This window comes from Mus caroli, chromosome 11, assembly GCF_900094665.2.
Source record: "Mus caroli chromosome 11, CAROLI_EIJ_v1.1, whole genome shotgun sequence".
Classification (NCBI taxonomy): Eukaryota; Metazoa; Chordata; class Mammalia; order Rodentia; family Muridae; genus Mus; species Mus caroli.
In genome coordinates this window covers 19,429,905-19,454,548 of record NC_034580.1, presented here as the reverse complement: position 1 = coordinate 19,454,548, position 24,644 = coordinate 19,429,905, and the positions used below count along the sequence as shown (strand labels likewise).

Here is a 24,644-nt window from a genome sequence, read left to right as displayed (position 1 = left end):
AAACTCAAGAAGAAGGAAGACCAAAGTGTGGATACTTCATTCCTCCTTAGAATGGGGAACAAAATACCCATGGAAGGAGTTACAGAGACAGTTTGGAGCTGAGACGGAAGGAAGAACCATCCAGAGACTGCCCCACCCGGGGGTCCATCCCATAGTCAGCCACCAAACGCAGACACTATTGCATATGCCAGCAAGATTTTGCTGAAAGGGCCCTGATAAAGCTGTCTCTTGTGAGGCTATGCCAGTGCCTGGCAAGTACAGAACTAGATGCTCACAGTCATCTATTGGATGGAACACGGGGCCCCCAATGGAGGAGCTAGAGAAAGTACCCAAGGAGCTGAAGGGGTCTGTAACCCTGTAGTAGGAACAATAATATGAACTAACCAGTACCCCCAGAGCTCGTGTCTCTAGCTGCATATGTAGCAGAGGATGGCCTAGGTGGCCATCACTGGGAGGAGAGGCCCTTGGTCTTGCAAAGATTATGTGCCCCAGTACAGGGGAATGCCAGGGCCAGGAGGCAGGAGTGTGTGGGTTGGTGAGCAGGGCAGGGGGAGGCTATAGGGGACTTTCGGGATAGCATTTGAAATGTAAATGAAAATATCTAATAAAAAATTTTAAAAAAAAAGAAAAGAAAAGAAATTTACTTCGGGAAGAAGAGGCTATGCTGTGCTTTTGAACCCTCGACTTAGTTTGGAATACTACATCATAATCTTTTGAAAGTGTTCACTATAACATTAGCAGTTTATGATTCATTTTCTATGTTTCTTCCATTTGCCTTTAAAATATTAACATTAAAGCAAGAATGCCACCTGACAAATACCACCTTAACTGCCTTGGAAACTGCATTTACCATGTTACCATGCTTTAAGTAAAACCCATTCTCAGCTAGAAATTCTAACCCATCCCCCTTTTTTTGTATGTGTCTGTTTCTGTATTTAAGGAAGACATAGTATAGCTACCACAAGGAATTGCTCTTCAGAAAGTGAAAACTGTACTGCTCATAATGCTGGAGAAGAGACTGGAGAATCTGAAGGGTAGGAGGCTAGTTGTTTGTTGGATGAGATTTAATACTGATACTACCTCTAACTGTGAAAGTACATGGTTGGTGCTAATGTACAACAGTTACCATACTTTAGGGGTTTACATTACACAATTGCTGAACCTCAAGTCAGAATCATCCCTGCGTGAACAACAAAAATAATACCTAACACATCACTTGCTTGTGTTATTTATACATTTTGGGGGGGTTTCATCAAAAATTAATTGACATTTAAAAAAAATTAGAAATAACATCTAGTAACACAGAACATTGAAAAGTAAATTTCAATGCCCAAAGAAAAATCTTTTAAGTAGTTCTTGAAGTTTATTAATGAGATTAAATGTTTATTTTAGAACCATTTTAATATAATTCTATACAGATATTTAAAAATAAATGTATTTCAGTATGCTTCAGCTTTTGATATTTTGAATTGTTGTGATTATTTCTTGTAGGACAAGTTGCATGCACAGTAAATGATTACTTGTTTTGGCAAACAGTATATCATATAAGAAATATCCTTCCTGTATCTCTAGGTTTGGTAGATTTATAATAGCAGCTTTATCAATATGACATATTAATTAGTTTACGTATGACAAAATTCATCTACTTAGCTACTTTTCTTCTCCCCACTCTCCCTTTCTTCCTGGTGTGGAGTCTTAAGCCTAGGTACTGTCTATGGTAGCAAAGCCCTCAGCCACTGAGCAGTATCTGCAGCCCTTTAAAATTCATTCCGAGTCTGAGTGTGCCACTGTGGGATGTGTCCCACCACCAGTTGGATCCCAGGGATTAAACTGAGGCCATCAGGCTTGGCAGCAAGCATCTTCCCACTGAGCTGTCTTGTTGGCCTGGTTTTGACTACAATATTTTTCTCATATCTCAATTGTATGTAAAACACTGATTTTGTATTTGGAATTTCTGAAATTGAATTAAGTACAAAGTAATTCACATTTGTAGTACTTATTTCTTCCTATTTCCTTTTTGTAGACATGAAGACAGTGCATCAGGGTTTTTGTTTTTATTTATATATATGACAGTGCCTTTTTTTTTTTTTTTTTTTTTTTTTTTTTTTTTTTTTTTTTTTTTTTTTTTTTTTTTTTTTTTTTGAGACAGGTTCTTTCTGTCTTGGAACTTTCCAGGTTGTCTAGGCTGGAAGTGGCCAGGTCCTGACCTCCCCAGCTCTGGAGTTACAAAGTGTGTCATCGCACTGAGCTTTTGAAAGTGGGCCCTGGGAATTAAGTTCCATGTACTTTACCAACTGAGCTATATCCCTACCCCTACTTTTTTTTTCTTTTAGTTGACTTTTGCATTTTGGATACAGGATGTCACTCTGTAGCCCAAGATGGCCTGGTACTCACTATGTAATGCAGACTGGCTTCCAACTCATGGCAATCTGTCCATCACTTTAGGTTCCCATGCCTAGGATTATGCATATGAGTTGCCATACCCAGAAAAATGTATCACTTTTAAAGAAGGTAAACTCAAGGAGTATCTAATTTTTGAAGCAAACTTTCAGATGCATTATCTAAACTTACTAAATCTGTACTCATTAATACGTATTTCATGAATGCCTGGACCCAAACTCTGCTGATGCTAAAAGTAGCTAAGTGATACTGGTTTTTAATTTGATTTAAATTTGAATCATTTTAGATATTTTTTTCTTTTTCAAAGGTGTAAAGATGTTAGTCATTACACAAGAATCAAAGTCTATTATTTACCCACTCTATGGGAATTAAACTTGAATAATAAAATTTAAGCTGTCAAACTATTAGTCCTTTAGTAACAACATTTTAAATTACTTTATTAAGTGGGTAGCTTGCTAAAATTAACCACAATCTGAGGAACAATTAGATAGACAAGAAAGGGGAAATCCTGAATATCAAACCCTGTAAAATAGACTTCTGTGGTCCAACTCTTCAAATCCCTTGTTGTCTAACCTCCACTAAATGTCAGTACTCTTGCCTCTTCTCACGTTCTAACAATCTCATTTCTGTGTAACATTTTCTTATGAAGGCCAAACATGGTGATCCATGTGTGTGATGAAGCAAAAAGCTTAAAAGAAGATTTTATTTGTCCACGAGATCTTTTGATATCAGAAATGAAGTACTTTGCTGAATATTTATCCATGGATGCGCAGCGCTGGGAAGAAGTGGACATTTCAGTTCATTGCGATGTTCACATTTTCAACTGGCTGATAAAATATGTTAAAAGGAACACTAAGGAGAGTAAAGATTGTGAGATTCCCGCTTTAGGTAAAAAATAATAATCTGTTGCTTATGTCATCTGGTGGCTGCTTCAGGCCTAAACTGAGATGTAGGAGTTTATTTGAATGTTAATATTTATTCTCATAATACAGAAACTGATGCTTTATACATCCTAGAAAGGATTCTAGAGACTCTTAAAAAGGCCTATAGGTTAACAAAATTCGCACAAGGTTTGTTTGGAATGTGAAAAGGCAATGGTGTACAAACAAGATTGTTGAGCTTTGTAGCCCAGATCAAAGAAGGACTGCAAACTGTATTCTCATTTTCTCTATACCATGCACTCATAGTTAAAAAAGGGACGGGGGAAAAAATGTAGGTTCACTTGTTCTTGATGAAGCAGTAAAAATGACTTTATTAAGTCTCAGCCGCTGAGTATTCATCCTTTCTGGACTCGGGTAGTTGTCCTCAGGACTTCTGGTATATACCAGTACATGACTGTCTAAAAGGAAATCACTTGTACAGTTATGAGCTAAACCAGCTGACATTTAAAAGTAGAAAAACATGCTAACTTGAAAAAACAACTTTCATAAGTTATGATTATTCAGACAGGTGCCTGACACTTTTTATATAAATAAATAAGCTAGTCATGTAAAGGAAAATAGTCGATAGTATGTGATTAGTGATAAAAGGCCAAATTCTCAAGTGATATTAGAGTTTTAGAAAATGTACCTGCTCCAGTGTTACTGATAGCTTCTCCATATACAAAGCCTTTTCTGTTGAAATACTGCTACTCTTATTAACACAATGGCTTTTAAATACCTCTTTCCAATAAAGTGTCTGAATATTCAGAACACGTGTAATTCAGTAGCCAGCCTTTTCCAAATGAGAATTGTGCAGTGGCTAAAAAAGAAACTCTCTAAAGGGTTAATGACTTCCTCACAATGAGAGCTGAGTCACTGAGCAAAGTAGCAGTTTATTGATAGGATTCAGATTCTGTTACACTCAACCTTCAGGAAAATACTACTTATCATGTTTTAGCTTAACAGCACACAAATTGAATGCAGAAGAAGCTGATATGAAGCCAGACATGGTGGTTCATGCTTATAATTCCAGCACATGGGATGCTGAGACAAGAGTATTGCCACGAGTTCAAGGCCAGCCTGAGATACAGAGTGAGAGTCTATCTCAGAAAGAACAACGAAACAGACATGAGAATTCTGCAGTCAGTTGAGTTAGACATTGAAGAGATTCACAGGAAAGTCGTTGAGTGCCACTCACTGTGTCTTTCTCATTTTGAAGATATTTTTCACAAAAACATGTTTACAAGTATTAGGATTATTGTATTTTAAAATAGACTTCTAAAAATTTCTCTCCTTACATAATTTCTAATATGGTAGATACTGATACATATGACCACATAAGCAAGCTGTTTAGGAGTCTCTGTTTTTAAGATTGTAAAGAAGTCCTGAAACTAAAAATTTGAGAAACAGTATTCTTAGTGATAATAAGATAACTGTTAAGGGACATGTACATATGATGATGTCACAATGAAACCCATTATTTTACATGTTATAATATTAATTGAAAAAAAGAATAATAACTAATCTTTCAATGAGCATAAATTTATATAAGAAATAATACAATCTATGTACTAGGCAATATCAGAGTATTTTCAAACACATAATAGAGGTTGGGAGTATGGCTCAGTGGTAAAGTGTTCACCCAGCATTCATGAGGACTTGGGTTCAATTCTTAGCACTGCAGGCAAACAAAAAACTCCTAATAATATGCTTATGATATTGAAAAGATTTATAAAATTTTATATTATAGTGACAAAACTAGTGGGAAAGATTTCTAAATAAAAATTCTAATTCTAAGATTTTTCAGCCAAGCTGGAGAGATGGCTCTGTGGTTAAGAGTGTTGTCTGCTCTATGACAGGGCACATAGCTTAGATTCCCAGTATGATGGCTCACAACCATCTGTAACTCCAGTTTTAGGAGATCCTGTGCCCTTTTCTGTATTCCTCAGGTACTGCATGTACACAGTACAGGCATGTATACATGCAAAATACCCACATAGAAAAAAATAAATGTTTTTTTAAACATTTTAAATTGTCTTTTAAAAAATTCAAGCCAAAGACCAGATTTCAGATTATCTAGTCATAAATATATATGTGTGTGTGTGTGTGTGGTGTGGTGTGTGTGTGTATACACATACCTCTTTGTGGTGAATAGTAGCCTGTTGTGAAAAAAGTAAGATTATACACACACACATCAAAATTTCTTTACTGCAGCATATTCATGTCTATATAGTAAAAGTCAAAGAAATAGTCACTGCTATAAATATATTTTTTTTCCAGAAGCAGTCTTTATCTTAACCAAGAAAGGTACGAGGATGCTTACTTAAATCTCCTTTAGTTAAGCCACGGCTTCTTGATTGGATGGTGTATCCTCAAGAACAATTTCCCAAGAAGCTTTCTCGCCAGCCTGAGAGCCTTTAACTAGAACTGTTACTTGGGAAATGTTGGAATTACTTACCCATTGTTCTGCTACAAAGGGTTAGAATGATTTCAGTACCAGAATGATGGAAAATGGCTGGGGTTTTTCTTCATAAATATATTTCATAGAGATGATATATTTATCTTCTTCCCCTATCTGTGTGCCTGGGGACCCACTTAGTGTGGCAGTAACTTGTAACTTGAGCTTTTTGTCAGTAAATTTTTTATTACATTTCAGAGTCTTTTACATTTGAACATTTATTTGCCAGCACTGAATGCCTTTTAGAAATAACTTCCCTAATTAATGCTCTCACTGATCATTGTTTAACTTTTCTCACTGTGACCTTTGCATGTCATGATCTTTGTACTTAATGTGACTCTAATTCAAGAACAGTTTGCCAAGTCTCTCTATATCCTATGATTTAACATTGAATCTTCTCTCTCTTGTAGCCAAGTTAACTGATATAAACAAGGAATATCAATTTTTATTAAAGTAACATACTCTTTTAAGATGAAAAGAGAAGACTGAGTTAAATAGCAAAAGGAAATTTCATGTTCTTTCTTTTTATTAGAGCCAGGAAATGTCATTTCAATCCTTATTTCGTCAGAGTTTTTGAAGATGGATTCACTAGTAAGTATTCATTTTAAACATTTAAGCCCCTTTATTGACCTAGTGCTTTTGCCCCCTTTAAATGCATAGAAAGCAAAATAGTTGTTAGTTCAGCAGAACCCTTTGTAACGATCCTTTGTTCTGGTGAGAAGGGGTTAAGACTACTAGGTATCACTTTGTCTGTTATGTCTATAATTGGAGCAACCATTGTATAATTTGAGACTAAACAATAAATTTTATCCCAAGATTTTTGTTCTAACACTAACAAAAGGAAAATTAATTGGAATATATTGTTTTAGACTTTTGTTGTTGCTGTTTGCTTGTTTGTTTGTTTTCGAGATAGGTTTGTGTGTGTGTGTGTTTGTGTTTGTGTATAGCCCTGGCTGTCCTAGAATTCACTCTATAGACCAGGCTGGCATTCACCTCAGAGATCTGCTTGTCTCTGCCTCCCAAGTGCTGGGATTAAAGCCATGTGCCACCACTGACTGGCTTTTTAGGCATGTTTTATTCTGTCTTTCACTTATAGTTCAATAAACCAAAAACAAATATCCAACTACTAAACAGTATAGTTTTGTGTTTATATCATAGTTCAAATCTACTGTTTAAGAATGGCTGATCAAATATAAAACTATAATATATATATATATATATATATATATATACATCTATTTCAAGCTACAATATTAAATATATTTATTTTTTATTTATAAATATCTGGGTCAGCATGGAATGCATAGTCAAACTTGATGCCATAAAACCAAAACAATAGGATTGGAGAGATGGCTCAGTGGTTAAGAGCACCGACTGCTCTTCCGAAGGTTCTGAGTTCAAATCTCAGCAACCACATGGTGCCTCACAACCATCCATAATGAGATCTGACATCTTCTTCTGGTGCATCTGAAGACAGCTACAGTGTACTTAGATATAATAATAAATAAATCTTTAAAAAAGTAAAAAAAAAAATCTTTAGAATTCAAATGGTTTCATATGTTTCATGACTGATATTTTATAGTTATTATTTAAATAAATGTTTGGCATTTGTTCCTGATAAAACTATACAGCGCTGAATACTACTTCGCTGTGTTGGCAGATGAGCTTATTGGTTTGTTTGGAGTTTACTGGGTACCGTATTCCTTATACTCCTCAGGGAGCTGGTTATATTGGCTTCAAGCAAGGAGTACAGGAAATAAAATTTAGAGTCCTTAAACACTGAGATTGGAAGCCTAAGCCCTAAAAGATTACTTTTATGCTGTTAGCACAGTATTTGACAAAATACAAGACTACCCTCTCTACTCTAGTCTAAATAAATCCACCTCAGGTTAGAAAAGAAGAAAATGAGAGATCAGATAAAACAGACTGAGAAAATACTTAAATGACTGAAATTTTAACTCTCTTACCTAGAAGAATGAGACTTAATAACTAGGTTTAACTATAAGAAAACATTTGAGGGGCTAGAAAGACAGCTCAATGATTAAGAGCACTGACTGCTCTTCCAAGAACCTGAGTTCAAGTCACAGCATTCACAACTGTATAATTACAAGATATCCTCACAGATACACATGTTGGTAAAATATCAGTGTCCATAAAATGAAAATCAGGTAAAAAAATGGAAATCATTTGAGTATGAGTTGTAGTATACAGATTAAGATTTATACCTTCTACAGTCATTCAAAATACATTATTGTTTTAAGTAAAATGAATTAGAAATAATTTAGCTATGTGTGTTTTTAAATTTTACCTATTTAACAGTCTACATCAACAAAATTGGCAAAACCCAGTTACTGACTCTATATATATGGGTTGGACTTTCCATTAATTTTGTTTGGAAGGTACTACTCTGTCAATATCATTTGTATTACTATTTTCAAAATAATTTTTTTATTTTGTGTTTTCAGGTTGAACAATGTATTCAATATTGCCATAAAAATATGAATGCCATAGTAGCTGCTCCATGCAACATGAACTGCATCAATGCAAACCTTCTTACACGCATAGCTGATCTGTTCACACACAATGAAATTGATGACTTAAAAGACAAAAAAGATAAGTTTAGGAGGTAATTCTGTAAACTTTAATTTTAAACTGTTATATTTTATTAAGTCTATTTATACTTAATTTTAGTGAAATTTCTGTTTTAAAAATCTATGAACAATATATTTCTATTTTACTTTTAAATAAACCAAAAGCTTATGGTAAATATTAATGATTAAAATTTTTTATTACATTTGATTTTAGTGTGAGTGTGATGTGTAGTGTGGTGTGTGTGTGTGTGTGTGTGTGTGTGTGTGTGTGTGTGGTCTGTGTGTGTATGTGTGTGTGGTGTGTATGGTGTGTGATGTGTAGTGTGTATGTGCGTGCCAGAGCACATGTGGACGTTAGGAAACCACTTACCAGTTTTCTCCTTCCACAATGTGCATTCCTAGGGTCAAATTCAGGAAGTCACGGTTGGTGGCAGTTACCTCTATCTGCTGAACCACTTTGGTAGCTCGTTTGTATAATGAACATATGAATATACGGTGGTAATGAGCTGTGTTAAGATTTAAGACATCATTATAAGGGGGCAAAGTGGAGGATATGAGACCTGTAATAACCATGTCTGCAGGGGCCATTGAAGTCAGAGTAAGGAGAATATACCTTATGCTAGATTTGACATAAGCAGAGTTGTTTTTGTTTGTTTGTCTTGTTTTATTAAGAGATTTAGGTTGCTGTGTAGAAAACATGAGGTAAAGGTAAGAGAAGCAAAGAGATGTGCCAAGAGGCAAAGGTAGCAGCTTGGTGGAAACCTATGGGTTTGGATTAGGGTAGATTCATTGAAGCAGCCACTGAGTTCAATTACATAATGTAAAAGATTTGATAGATTTGTGAAGGGATAGTGAAAGAAAAGAGAGGATGCATGATACTTACTAAGTTTTCAACCTGAGCAGCCAGTAATGCAGAAAGGAAAGACTGGGAGGAGAAAGAGGAAATAGAGGAAGAAGAGGAGGAGCAGGAACAGGAGGAAGAGGAAGATGCAGTGAGGTGAACCAAGAGGCAACTTTAGCTCTTACGAAATTAGTGTACTTCTTGAACATCTGGGTGGAATGGCAGGTGACCAGTCAGATATGTTCATCTAGAATTTAAGTGAGGTCAGCGTTGTTGTTAACATAGAGATTTAAGAATAGGTGAGGTTTGAAATAGTGAGCCTGGGTGAGATTTCCAGCAGAAGACCAGTCAGTACTTTTTGTGGCATGTTCGAAAAATAATTGCCTACCTAAGGTAAGACAGATATCTGCTGTTTCTATTCTTCACTCTGAATTAATTTTTTTGTATAGGATGAAGTGGAAAGTGAAGGCTCATTTTCAAATACATTTCTAGTTGATGGAACATCATATATTTGAAAGACCTTTATTGAAGAAATTACAGTGTCATCACCCCTAGTCGGGTGACTGGATAAGATCTGTTTCTGTGACCATTTCATTCATAACAAAATGTTAATTTACTCATTCTTCAGTTAATCGTACTGACTCTAAAAGATTTACTTTTTATTATTTTTATTTGTGTCTTTTCCTCTGCCTGGAGGGTGCACATGAGTCCAAGTGCCTGTGGAAGTTAGGGGCATTCGATCCCCCTGGAGCTGTGATAAAGCTCTCATAAATTGCCCAGCATGCATGCTAGAACCAAACTCAGGTCCTTTGTAGGAAGAGTATACACTCTTCACTGCTACGCCATCTCTCCAGCTCAGTAGCAGCTAGTCTAAATTAAGGCAGTGTTACAGGAATTTCAGTATTTAGTAAGCCAAATTCTCCAGATTTATCCTCAAGGTTACTACCTCGTCATTTTAGGTTCCTTGCATTGCCCCACAGATTTTATAATTGACTTGCTCATTTTCTATTTTTCACACACATGCAAACCACTTGGAACTAGAAATTAATAAACCTATAGATCAGTTTGGATTGATTTTAGAATCTTTTTGAAAAAGTGCATGTGTGTTGTGCATACTTGTGTGCCAATGCCTACAGAAACCAAAAGATGGCATCACATCCCCTGCCCCAAGTTATAGGAGTTATGAGCCACCCAGAAAGAACACTGGCATCCGAACTGGGGTCAGATGAGCATGAGCAGGATGCACCATCTCTCCGGCCATGGTTTTAGAATCTTAATGACACCAAATCTTATGGCTAGCGAACACAATATAACTTTCTACATACTTATCCCTAGGTATTTAATTTCCCACTGCTATTATAAATGCTATTCTAATTTATTTTCTGTTACCAAGAGAGTATTAACAAAGGCTACTCATTAGTTAAAGGTTTGTTTGACAGAAAAGTAGCAATCAGGGGCACTTTAAAAAGCCAGTAGACTAGAAAGGAAGGTAAGATCAAAGTGAGTTCTGAAAGGGGAACGTGACTGACAAGCGTGGAGCACAGCTCATGCACAGAGGAGGAGACAGGCTCCCTGGGTATAGAAGGTGTCCAGATGTTTGCTCTGAATGGTTGCTTAGAAAAAGAGATTGGCAGATTGTTAGGGTAAATGGGCTCCTGAGAGGAGTTTTTTAAAGATGGTACTAGATTTTTTTTAATGTGCTAATCAGGATGGTCCATTAAAAGAGAAATTGATAATGAATAGGATTATCTAAGAATTCAGCCCTTAAGGGAATGATAAGTAATGAAATTACCTAAGAACATACTTGAAAATGGGAATGGAATTCAAAATTCATATGTGGCCTTTAAGACCAACAAAAGTTATACAAAGGGAAATGGTAACAGGAAGGACATGTGTAGGAGACTTGAAGCTCAGTTATATTATGCTTAATAAGTAGTCACCATTTACCATTTATTTCTTAATACTGTACCTAGCATTATTTGAAAACACAATGTAAACCTTATGAGCTTATAATTATTAACCATATTTCATTACTTCTATTTGATTTTTGTTTGATGTACCATTAAGGTAAGTAGGTGCACCTGGCACTGTGTAACACACACACACACACATACACACATACACATACATGGAAGGAAAAGAGGAAGAAAGAACGGAAGATAGGGAAGAAGGAGGGGGACCACTAGCTTTAAGATGCTAACTGTAGACATGTAATTTATTGGTCATTTGTTTAATAGTAAGCTGTTTTGTAATTTATCGGTCATTTGTTTAATAGTAAGCTGTTCTGTAATTTATCGGTCCTTTGTTTAATAGTAAGCTGTTCTGTAAGAAGATTGAAAGACTGTTTGACCCTGAGTACGCCAATCCAGACTCTCGAAACACTGCAGCAACACTCTATCGGTAACATGTTTTTCTTGGTATGCTATATCATATAGCTATATTACTTGCTACATTAAATTCTTTTCTTGAGTGTTTTTTTTTTTAGCATTTCCTTTTTGTTATAGATGCTGTTTGTGTAAGAAACTTTTAACCAGAGAAACAGAAAGAAGAATTCCTTGCATCCCTGGAAAAATCAATGTGGACCGACATGGAAATATTATCTACATCCACATAAGGTGCGGTAAAGATTAAATACAGTTTTTGTGTATGAATTTCAAAACTATTTATAGAGACATAATTTTCTGGCTTATAGAGACAAAGTCTTGTTTGCTATATAATCTGAACTAACTTTGAACTTAATGTTTTCCTACCTCCAAGTGTCAGAATTATATGCAGGCTCCACCACACACATACTGTATAACTAACTACTTCTATAAGCAATAGGACAGCATCTGAGCTTAATTCTAACTTTGACTTAGAAGAACGTGCTTTCAAAACAAAGTTATTGTAAAGGCAACATTGTATTTACTGGGTGAGTTTCATAATGTCCTAAAACTTCATAGTGTTACAAATTACTCTATATTAGTCTTAAAATATTCTGGCCAGTACCATTGAAGTGATTTATCACTAACATTTTATTATCCAGAGGACTGGGGTTCAATCCTCAGCACACATGCGGCAGCTCACAACTTTCTGCAACTCATGGTCTAGGGAATACAACACCTCACACAGACAGAGGTGCAGGCTGAACACCAATGGACATACAAATGAAAATAAATCATTTTTAAAAGATAAACTTTAAAAAAAGATTAAAAAACAAATACAAGACAACCCTTAATTTGATGTTAGTATTAATACCATAGTTAACTTTAAAATATTTCATATTTCTCTCAATAAGTAATTGCTGAATTTTTACTACTTATAGGCACATGGAATCATTCATATATATATATATGTATGTATATATATATATGTGTGTGTGTATGTGTGTGTATATATATGTGTGTGTGTGTGTATGTGTGTGTATATATATGAATTTTGACAGCAATAACTATTATTAATAGTATGTGGAAAAAGTAAATTGACATTAACTTCAACATCTATTTTTGTTGTTCTACTAATTCTTCTACAAGACAACAGTTGATACAAACATTTTACAAACTGTCTTTTAGTCAGTTAAGAGCACTAACTGCTCTTCCAGAGGACCCAGGTTCAATTCCTAGCACCCACATGGCAGCTCACAACCCTCTGTTAACTCCAGTTCTAGAACATCTGATGCCCTCTTCTGACCTCTTTGGGCACTGCACAAATCTGGTACAGACATACATGCAGACAAAATACTTATGCATAAAATAAAAAGTAAAGGAAACAATATGTTTTAAATAAACACATTGTCTTTAAAGCCAAGCATAGTGTCTCAGCTCCTATAATTTCAGCATTGGGAAGAGTTATTCCTGGTTCAAGGCAAATGTGGGCTATAGAGTGCAATCCTATCTTAACTTTTAAAAAATTAAGACAGATGTGCCTATGTAGCTTGTATAACATATTTACACATCATTATTTACTGAACTATACACAAAAATAGCAAAAGTTTCAAATGGAATCTTAGAAAGAAGCTGGATGTGGTAGCCCACCCCTGTGATTCCAGCATTCCATAGGCTCAGACATTGGAATCTTATTTTTTGAGAGCCCACTGAGCTGTGTAGCAAATTCCAGGCCAGCCTGGACTATCTCGTAAGAATCTGACATACATACGTACATACATACGTACATACATACATATCTATAAATAGATAACCTGACTCAGATAAACACTGCAATTATATATGACCATGGAAAATGTGGTTTATAGCTTTGCTCAATGTTAAAATGTATACAATGAAGACCTACAGTATTACAGAAATACAGAATTTAATAATACTATAATGCTCAAAACTAGAAAACACTGTTTAAAAAGAATGTAATAAGCCATCACATAATTGAAGTATTTAGAAGCACTAACAACAACCCTGCAACATGTACAGCTAAAGTAGAGGCCTCAGAGTTCATGAAATGACTTGTCAGGCAAAGGTGCCTGTCACTAAGCCTAATTATCTGAATTTAACCCCTGGAACTCCCGTGGTGTATAACTGTGGCCTTTCCCACATGCACCCAAGTTCACAAAATAATGACTCTGAGAGTGAATTATTATGAACAATTGCCTAGGCCAAAATCTTTGGCTCGTTTCTGCTAGCTCGTAACTCATTTCCCATTTGTTCTATTTTATGAATACTTCTCTTCAGTTTCATGCTACCTCAGAGTTCAGGGCAAATCTCTCACACCTGACTCTATCCCAGAAATGCTGTCTCTGTACCAGAACTCCCACCTCCTATTTTCTGCCTAAGCTAATAGGCCAACAGCATTTTAATGACAGATGATGTTTCCATACACTGTGCAAGAGAGTCTCTTTACAATGGTAAAAGAGCAAATTGATGTCCTGTGGCCTATGTATGAGCTTCTGCACACACACACACAGTGTGGCACATGCATGCGTGTAAACTCACATTCATATACAATAAACAGTTTTTAAAAGTAGAGTGAAATGATGTAAAGGTCTCGTTTAACAAGCATATCATGATTCTTAACTACTGGTCAAACTACTTAATTAAAAATATTTCAGTTCAACAAAATAAGAATGTATTCAACCTTTTCATACTTTCTTCTGTTGCCCACAAAGTTAATGTCCAAATGAAATTGAACCTGTTTTTCTGTGTAGTCCATACCACACATATCACTTGAAGAATATTCGTGAAAATGAGCCACAAATGCCAAAACATTGGGTTAAAAGAGACTGTATTTCTCACTTGTAATAATTGAGGCTTTCTCTCCAGAGATAAAACCTGGGATGTACATGAATATTTGAATAGTCTTTTTGAAGAATTAAAATCTTGGAGAGATGTTTATTGGCGTTTGTGGGGCACAGTCAACTGGCTGACTTGTTCGAGGTGTTACCAGGTGAGGTTTTGAAGAACTTAGTGGTGAGAATGGTACTGCATTGTTTGTATCTGCCTTTAGTTCTTTTGCCATTTTTCCCTTTCTTCTTTCTTATGCTTATTGCTGAAACAAGTATGTTCAGGAAAGCAGCAGAGTCTTTGTTATCTAATCCATTTTTTCCAAGGTGTGTGTGTGTGTGTGTGTGTGTGTGTGTGTGTGTTTATTGCTCTTATTTCCAGCCAAACTATTTCTCAGTTGGGCCATAAATTCCCTTAGAAATTCATGATCACCTTTGAACCTTCTGTTGTTTTGATTTTTGAGACAAGGTGTCCGTGTAGCCTGTGCTGGCCTTGAGCTTATGACCCTCTGTGTCAGCCTCCCTAGTGCTGCTATTACAGGTGTGTATCACCACACATAGCAGCTTAGTGACAATTGCACTTTCTAAAACACTTTGTTCTCTGCCTGACCCCCATACTAGCATGGGCTCTAAGTTTGGACCCCAGGTTGTACCACTGACCTGTATTCCCAGCCTTTTTCATGGTTTTAATAATTTGAATTTTTAGCAAAAGCACAAGTATGTTAATTCTTGAAAGAACTTATAACATTTTACAGATTCACAGTCATTCCTAATTAATCTTACATAAATCCAAAGTTTTCTACATAAAAATCATATGAACACGCTCCCTTTAGATTTTTTACTCCCTTGATTTTCAGTAAAAAGAAGGAAGAACAGTTTATCAAAACCGTCAAAGTTTGGAATGCCAGACTGTATGTAAATCCTACTCACTGTGTTCCTTGTGTTCCAAAATTTTTTAACACTAGATTTATTGAAGTACATCTTATAGAAAGAACTGTTAACTTATTTTGTGAGGTTGCCGCATACATTGATGTTACTACCATGGGGGCGTAGAGCATTTCCAGTATTGGGTCCCTGTGCTCTTTTTTAAACCAGCTCCTTCTTGATGGCTGACAGTCACTGTTAAACATGTCTGTAGTTTCTCTCTTTCCTGAAAGTCATATGGATAGAATCATACAGTATTAACTACTTGAGTGGAGAGTCTTTTAGTCAATAGAATGAATTTGAAATTTAAGTATGTTGCATGAATCTATTTGTTTCCTTTTATTGGTTACGTAGCCTTCTGTTGTATGGGTTATACAGTATGTTTAACAATTCTCCAGCTGACAGACATCTGCAGTGATTCTAGTTTGGAGTCATTGTGAAGCCACTGCTATAAATATTTTCATACAGGTTTTCACATAAGCATGGGCTTTTAGACCTCTTGAATGGCTGCCTACAATTAGAACAGTAGGATAATAAACTCAGTTATCACTCTGTGAAGGTCCTGGCTCCCTTTTCACTTCTTAGCTGTCTGTGTGTGAGCATTGTAGTTGTTACATGTCTTGTTAACATGTTTTGATATTTGTCTTTGTTGTTAAACTAATTGTTAATTTTGATTTTGCCTTAAGTTTTTTATGAACTTACATGTGTATTTAAAACCTATCCCATAACCATACCATAGCAAGTTATTGTCTTCAATGACTGGAAGGTAGGCCACAGTTTTTATTAATACTGATTCTAAATATTTACCATCACAAAAGTCAAGGAATAACCAAGTGAAATGAAATTATTTTATATTTCACCAGAATTCTTAAAATTATTGCTAAGTTTTAATTAGCTGTTTATACTAAGATCAATTTTACTCATCTGCGTTTTTAGTACAGCAGGTTTGGTTTTGTTCTTTGTAAACTTTTTGGGGTATAATTCTATGCTATAAGATTCATTATTATATAGTTCATTAATTTTAGTGAATTCCCACGGTTGTTACCACTTACTGCACACCATCCAGTTTCAGCATTTCCCTGTCACCTCAGAAAGAGCCTCACGTGCATGTACCCCCACAAACTGTTCTCGCCTCAAACCCTGGCAAGTGCTCATTATTTGGAACTTCTATAAAAGAGCTGTTTCTGTACATTTCATAGAATGAAATATGCAGTACACACTCTTCAGAAAAGCATTTTGAAATGTATTTCATTGTGGGGATAATTGTTGATTTTTACATGTTTCTTTTACACAGGCTTTTCTCTGTATTGAGTTCTCACATTGTCAGTATCACTCAGAAGTGGTAGTTTATTCTAGCACAGTTAATTCACTAAACACTGTGGGCACTGGAATTTATCCCTGCTGTAACCAGAAGGTTCTTCGATTTGATCCTACTCAGCTCACAAAGGTAAGTTGTTTATTTGCTTGTTTTAATCTTTGACTCTTTGTAAGTTTCATGTCTATACATATGTTGGTCATTCCCACGCACCACTGTCTCCCTTTAGCTCCTCCTAATACCTAATACCTCCCTCACACCTTCATGGTTTTTATTGTTATTAATTACCCTCTGAACCTAGTTATTTCTGCCAGAGGAGCTAAAGGTAGGTTTTAATAGTTCTGACTACATCCACATAGGAAACTACAGTGGGCACACAGAGAAGTAAAGAGAGACAGAGAAATCTCTTTCCACCACTTCCTACTTGGTTAATAGTTTGCTTTCAAGCCTTTTTTATTTTTAGTCACTCTGATGATTTCACAGATTGTACATCCACTCATCCCTCCACACTCTCTTTTTTTATTCTCAATGATAAAAGAACCTCTGGTGGAATCACCATGCCTGACCTCAAGCTTTGCTACAGAGCAATTGTGATAAAAACTGCATAGTACTGGTACAATGACAGACAGGCAGATCAATGGAATAGAATTGAAGATCCAGAAATGAACCCATACACCTATGGCCACTTGATCTTTAACAAAGGAGCTAAAATTATCCAGTGGAAACAAGACAGCATTTTCAACAAATGATGCTGGATCAACTGGTGGTTAGCATGTAGAAGAATGCAAATTGATCCATTCTTATCTCCTTGTACAAAGCTCAAGTCTAAGTGGATCAAGGAACTCCACATAAAACTAGAGACACTGAAACTTATAGAGGAGAAAATGGGAAAGAGCCTTGAAGATATGGGCACAGGGGAAAAATTCCTGAACATAACAGCAATGGCTTGTGCTGTAAGATCAAGAATTGACAAATGGGACCTCATAAAATTGCAAAGCTTCTGTATGGCAAAGGGCACTGTAAATAAGACAAAAGGGCAACCAACAGATTGGGAAAAGACATTTACCAATCCTAAATCCAATAGGGGCTAATATCCAATATATATAAAGAACTTAAGAAGTTGAACTCCAGAAAACCAAATAACCCTGTTAAAAAATGGGGTACAGCGCTAAACAAAGAATTCTCAACTAAGGAATACCGAATGGCTGAGAAGCATGTTAAAAAAAAAATGTTCAACATCCTTAATCATCGGGGAAATGCAAATCAAAACAAACCTGAGATTCCACCTCACACCTGTCAGAATCAAATGTCTAAGATCAAAAACTCAAGTGACAGCAGATACTGGTGAGGATGAGGAGAAAGAGGAACACTCCTCCATTGCTGGTGGAACTGCAAGCTGGTACAACCACTCTGGAAATCAGTCTGGCGATTCCTTAGAAAATTGGACATAGTTCTACCATAAGATCCAGCAATACCACTCATGGGCATATACCCAGAAGATGCTCCAACTTGTAATAAGGATACATGTTCTGCTATGTTCATAGCAGCCTTATTTATAATAGCAAGACGCTGGAAAGAACCCAGGTGTCCCTCAACAGAGAAATGGATATTGATGGAGCACAGGGTCCCCAATAAAGGAGCTAGAAAAGTACTGAAGGATCTGAAGGTGTTTGCAACCCCCTAGGAGGAATAACAATATGAACTAACCAGTACCCCCAGAGTTCCCTGGGACTAAACCACCAATCAAAGAAAATATACTGAGGGACTCCTGGCTCTAGCTGCATATGTAGCAGAGGATGGTCTAGTCGGTCATCAATGGGAGGAGAGGCCCTTGGTCCTGTGTAGGTTCTATGCCCCAGGATAGGAGAATGCCTGGGCCAGGAAGTGGGAGTGGGTGTGTTGGGGAGCAGGGGAAGTGGGTAGAGGATAGGGGATTTTCGGAGGGGAAACTAGGAAAGAGGATAACATTTGAAATGTAAATAAAGAAAATATCCAATTAAAAAATGAAAAAAAATACTTCCCAACAACTACATGAAGGCTCACAACCATCTGTACAGATAGTGTACCTCACATACATAAAATAAATCTTTAAAAAAAAAAAAGACTCTTGTAGTTTTCTAACAAGCACTCAGAATTCTCCTTACATGACTCCATTCTTGGACCTTGCTCTGAAAGTATGATCTCCCAATTCAGGGTGAACACTCAACAGTCACATGTTCTCTGCATTCACCTTAGTGTGCTGCAAACAGAAGTTTGGTTGGTCAAAGCTAAAGGCAACATAGTCCTGAGCCAGCTCCAGCCTGCTCCCTACTTCCATGGTCTCTGCTACCATGTGCTCCGGATCTTTTCCTTTCCTCCCCTTTCCTCCCCTTTCCTCCCCTTTCCTCCCCTTTCCTCCCCTTTCCTCCCCTTTCCTCCCCTTTCCTCCCCTTTCCTCCCCTTTCCTCTCCTCTCCTCTCCTCTCCTCTCTCCTCTCTTTTCCTTTCTTTTCTCTACTTTTCTCCTTTTCCTTTCTTTCCAAGAATTATGTGAGTCAGGCATATTGACTCACACCTGTAATACTAGCATTCGGGAGGCTAAAGTGGGAAGGTTTCAACAAGTTCAGGACTAACCTGAACTTCATGGTGAATTTCAGTCTAGCCTGGGCTATAGAACAGGACCCTATCTTCAGAAACAAATACATTTTAGGCACAAATTATTGGTAGGGTTTTTTGGTTGGTTAGTTGACTTTGGTGCTGGATATGGTATACTCCATGCTACTCTTCTTTTTTTTTAAAGATTTATTTATGTATGTGTAAGCATGTTTTGCCTGCATATATGCCTGTGCACCATGCGTGTCCTGGTACCCATGAAGGTCAAAAGAGGGCATCAGATCTTCTGAAACTGAGTTGTGGATGGTCTTAAACCACCTTTTGGCTTCTGAGAACTGAACTTTGATCTTCCCCCCTCCCTTGGATATTTTATTTACATTTCAAATGTTATTCCCTTTCCTGGTTTCCCCTCCAGAAACCCCCTCTCCGTCCTATGATGGTGCTCACCCACCTGCCCACCTACTCTTGCCTCCCTACCCTGGCATTCCCCTACACTGGGGCATTGAGCCTTCCCTAGACCAAGGGCCTATTCTCCCACTGATATCCGACAAGGCCATCCTCTGCTACATATGCAGCTTGGAGCCATGAGTCCTTCCTTGTGTACTCTTTGGTTGGTGATTGAGTTCCTGGAAGCTCTGGGGGATCTGGTTAGTTGATATTGTTGTTCTTCCTATGGGTTGCAAACCCCTTCAGCTCCTTCAATTCTTTCTCTAACTCCTCCTTGAGGACCCTATGCTCAGTCGAATGGTTGGCTGCAAGCATCTGCCTCTGTATTTGCCAGGCTCTGAAAGAGCTCCTGTCAGCACGCACTTCTTGACATCCACAATAGTGTCTGGGTTTGGTGTCTGTATATGGTATGGGTCCCCAGGTGGGGCAGTCTCTGGATGGCCTTTCTTTCTCTCAGGATGATATTTACTAATCCCATCCATTTGCCTGTGAATTTCATGAATTCATTGTTTTTAATAGTTGAGTAGTACTCTATTGTGTAAATGTACCACATTTTCTGTATCCATTCCTCTGTTGAAGGATATCTGGGTTCTTTTCAGCTTCTGTCTATTATAAATATGGTTGCTATGAACATAGTGGAGCACGTGTCCTTGTTATATGTTGGAGCATGCATGGTATTGGTACAGGGGCAGGCAGGTAGATCAGTGGAACACAATTGATGACCCAGAAATGAACCCACACACCTATGGTCACTTGATCTTTGACAAAGGATCTAAAACCATCCAGTGGGAAAAACACAGAATTTTCAACAGATGGTGCTGGTTCAACTGGCGGTCAGCAGGTAGAAGAATGCAAATTGACCCATTCTTATCTCCTTTACAAAGCTCAAGTCCAAGTGGATCAAGGACCTCCACATAAAACCAGATACAGTGAATCTAATAGAAGAGAAAGTGGGGAAGAGCCTCTAACACATGGGCACAGTGGAAAATTTCCTGAACAGAACACCAATGGCTTATGCTCTAAAATCCAAGAATCGAGAAATGGGACCTCATAAAATTGCAAAGCTTTGGGCTGGAGAGATGGCTCAGCGGTTAATAGCACTGACTGCTCTTCCAAAGGTCCTGAGTTCAAGTCCTAGCAACCACATGGTGGCTCACAACCATCTGTAATGAGATCTTGCGCCCTCTTCTGGTGCATCTGAAGGCAGCTACAGTGTACTTACATATAATAATAAATAAATCTTTGGGCCAGAGCGAGCAGGGGTTAGAGCGAGCACAGGTCTTGAGTTCAATTCCCAGCAACCACATGATTTCTCACAACCATCTGTACAGCTAAAGTGTACTCATATACATAAAATAAATAAATCTTTTCTTAAAATTGCAAAGCTTCTATTAGGCAAAGGACACTGTCAATAGGACAAAACGGCAACCAACAGATTGGGAAAAGATCTTACCAACTCTACATCCGATAGAGGACTAATATCCAATATATACCAAGAACTCAAGATGTTAGACACCAGAGAATAACCAAATAACCCTATTAAAATGGGGTACAGAGCTAAACAAAGAATTCTCAACTGAGGAAAAGCAAATGCTTGAGAAGCACTTAAAGAAATGTTCAACATCCTTAATCATCAGGGAAATGCAAATCAAAACAACCCTGAGATTAGAAACACCAATTAGAATGGCTAAGTTTAAAAACTCAGGTGACAGCAGATACTGGCAAGGATGTGAAGAAAGGAACACTTCTCCATTGCTAGTAGGATTGCAAGCTGGTATAACCACTCTGGAAATCAGTCTGGCAGTTCCTTAGAAAATTGGACATAGTACTACCTGAGGACCCAGCTGTACCACTCCTGAACTTGGATCTTTTGCAAGAGAAACAAGTGCTCTTAACAGCTGAGCCATCTCTTCAGCCCCCTTTTAAACACAGGTTCTCATATATTCCAGAATGCCTCCAACTTGAGAGGTAACTGTCTTAGTCAGGGTTTCTATTCCTGCACAAACATCATGACCAAGAAGCAAGTTGGGGAGGAAAGAGTTTATTCGGCTTACACTTCCATACTGCTGTTCATCACCAGAGGAAGTCAGGACTGGAACTCAAGCAGGTCAGAAAGAAAGAGCTGATGCAGAGGCCATGGAGGGATATTCTTTACTGGCTTGCTTCCCCTGGCTTGCTCAGCCTGCTCTTTTATAGAACCAAGATTACCAGCCCAGAGATGGTCCCACCCACAAGGGGCCTTTCCCCTTGTGACCACTAATTGAGAAAATACCCCACAGTTGGATCTCATGGAGGCATTTCCTCAACTGAAGCTCCTTTTTCTGTGATAACTCCAGCTGTGTCAAGATGACACAAAACTAGCCAGTACAGTAGCCAAAAATGATCTTGAATGTGTGATCTGTTTGCTTCTGTTTCCAGAGTGCTGGGATTACAGGCCTGTGCCAGCACCCTTGGTTTATATAATACTGAGGGAAGAATCCAAGTTTTCTGTGTACACTAGACAAGCGTTCTATCAACTGAGCTACATCCCCTGTCCAAAAAGGTTTTTTTTATTTTTTGTAGTACTATGACTTGACTTAGAGCCTCACACATTAGGCAAGTACTCTACAACTAAACTGTATTCTTACCCCTTACAGTATTCTTTAATTTTCCTTTTCATGCAGTAGCTCACTTGGGTTATCTTTTTGTGTCATTTTATTTGACATATATCATAATATATTTAATCATTCTCCTAGGGAAGAACATCTACGTTGTTTCCAAATTGGTTACAGTATTACAGTATCACAGTGAACATCCTAACATATAAACCTTGATGTGATATCTGAGTATTACTATATATTAGACTCCTTGATCACTAACATTTTTAAATGTTAGAGGGATGGGGGCACTATTGCCATGGCATACTTGTCAATTCAGATGACAATTTGGCAGCAGTCAGTGCTCTCTTTCATCATGTGGCTACCAGGAATCAAACTCAAGTCATCAGGCTTTACAGCAAGTACCTTTACCTGTTTGACACATATATAATCTTATCAGGCGAATCACTAATTTTTTTTAATGGTGTGAACATTGGAATTTTAAATTTCATGAGAGGATGAAAGGAATCTAATATGCACTAAGATTAAGCCATGCACAGATGTGAGAGTCATCTGGCTGTGAAGTGTCACCTCATTGATCACCATGGTTGATTCAGATGACCTCGTTGACTAAATAAGTTTCCCTTCCTCACCACAGCTCCATGTCTGTCCTAAAGCTGTACCTTAAGGTGCACAAGTACCCCAGGGATGGTGGGTCCCACCTTTAATCTCAGAACTCAGGAGGCAGAGGCACTCATATCTCTGAGTTTGAGAGGCCACCCTAGTCTACATAGTGAATTCCAAGACAGCTAGGTCTGCATAAAAAGACCCTCTCTTAGGGAAAGAAAAGATAAATAGTCATACAGTGGAATGCTGTACATTAAAGCAAATATTACAATTACATGCGGTAACATTGTTTAATTATAAATACATAAAGTTAAAGAAAACAAGGCAAAACTAAACTTTAGTGTCTAGGCATAAACCTACAAGAGGCAAAAGAATAAAAGAAAGAAGTGACTATCAGAATTGGAATATGTGACAGAGGGTCATCTTTTGAGAAAAAGGAAGCAGTTAAATAAGATGGAATGGAAGCAGGAAGTGTTACAGGCATATTGTTTCATTTTTTAAATGATTATTACATTTTTGAGGACACATGTGCCACAGAGTGTCTGTGGAGGTCAGAGGACAGCTTGCAGGAGTGGGTCTCTCTCTCTCCACCAGGTGATCCCAGGGGTCAGAGTCATCAGGCAGTGACTTGAGTACTCTCCACCTCAGTGTTGTTTCTTGTTAATTATAGGCATATGTCTGAGTTTATATATGAACATGTACATGCAGGGACACAGAGGCCAGCGGTGTTGGGTCATCTGGAGCTGGAGTTTTATACGTGGTTCTGAGCTTCCTGATGTGTGTGCTAGTAGTTGAACTCTATTCCTCTGTGTGGTGGTTTGAATAGGTGTGGCCTCCATAGATTCATGAGTGGTACTGTTAGGAGGTGTGGCCTTGTTGGAGGAAGTGTGTCACTGTGGAGGCAGGCTTTGAGTGCTCCTACATAAGCTCAAGCTCTGCCCAGTGTGGAACACAATTCCTTTTTGGTGCCTGCAGATCAAGATGTAGAGCTCTCTGCTCCTCTAGCACCATGGTCTGCACACTGCCATGCTTCCTGCCATGATAGTAGACTAAACCTCTGAAACTGTAAGGCAGACCCAGTTAAATGTTGTCATTTATAAGGGTCGCCATAGTCATGGTGTCTCTTCACAGCAGTGAAATCCTAAGACATTCTGCCAGAACAGTACACATGCCTTAACCACCCAACCACATATCCAGACCCCCAATGTTGTTGCTTTTTGTTGTTATTTTGTTTTTTTCTTTAAGACAGGGTTATCCCATGTACCCCTGGCTTTCCTGGAACTGGCTCTATTGACCAGGCTAACCTCAAACTCACAGAAGTCCACCTGCCTCTGTCTGGCCAATGTTGTTTCTTAATGTGGATGATGATCATCTCAGGTATTTGTTCAGATGTATACTTATGTTTCCACTTCTTTTCTGTATTTTTCTTCTCTAGGGAAAAAGTATAAAATATGTTGACTAAAAAGAGATAAATATGATCTATAATGTTTTTATTCTTAAGAATTTAATATGGGTATATAATATGATCATATCATCCTTTACTTCTCCCCTCCAGCTCTCCTCATATGTCCTCAACATGTTCCCCTCCTAAGTTCATGGGGTTTTTTTCTTCCTTTTTTGTATAAACCTCTCAGTTTAGTTAGTATTCCCCATACATGCATGAGTGTATAGCCACCCAGTGGAGCATGGGACTCCTACCAGTGGCCACATTCTTCAAGATCAGTGATTCCCCCTCCCCTAGGAAT

General features: G+C 37.6%; 1 protein-coding gene across 8 annotated transcripts in view; it reads left to right on the top strand.

The window, feature by feature from the left end:
• Kiaa1841 (KIAA1841 ortholog) overlaps nucleotides 1-24,644 on the top strand; it is a 67,616-nt gene that overhangs the window by 10,311 nt on the left and 32,661 nt on the right. For 7 of the 8 annotated variants that reach the window (XM_021177241.2, XM_021177240.1, XM_029483707.1 and 4 more), the window contains 8 exons: nucleotides 941-1,034; nucleotides 3,050-3,288; nucleotides 6,311-6,369; nucleotides 8,244-8,404; nucleotides 11,524-11,610; nucleotides 11,715-11,825; nucleotides 14,460-14,583; nucleotides 16,638-16,790. In XM_021177241.2, the coding sequence (XP_021032900.1) occupies nucleotides 941-1,034; nucleotides 3,050-3,288; nucleotides 6,311-6,369; nucleotides 8,244-8,404; nucleotides 11,524-11,610; nucleotides 11,715-11,825; nucleotides 14,460-14,583; nucleotides 16,638-16,790 (1,028 nt within the window). The remainder of the gene's footprint in view (nucleotides 1-940; nucleotides 1,035-3,049; nucleotides 3,289-6,310; nucleotides 6,370-8,243; nucleotides 8,405-11,523; nucleotides 11,611-11,714; nucleotides 11,826-14,459; nucleotides 14,584-16,637; nucleotides 16,791-24,644) is intronic. The other variant, XM_029483708.1, reaches the window with a different exon arrangement.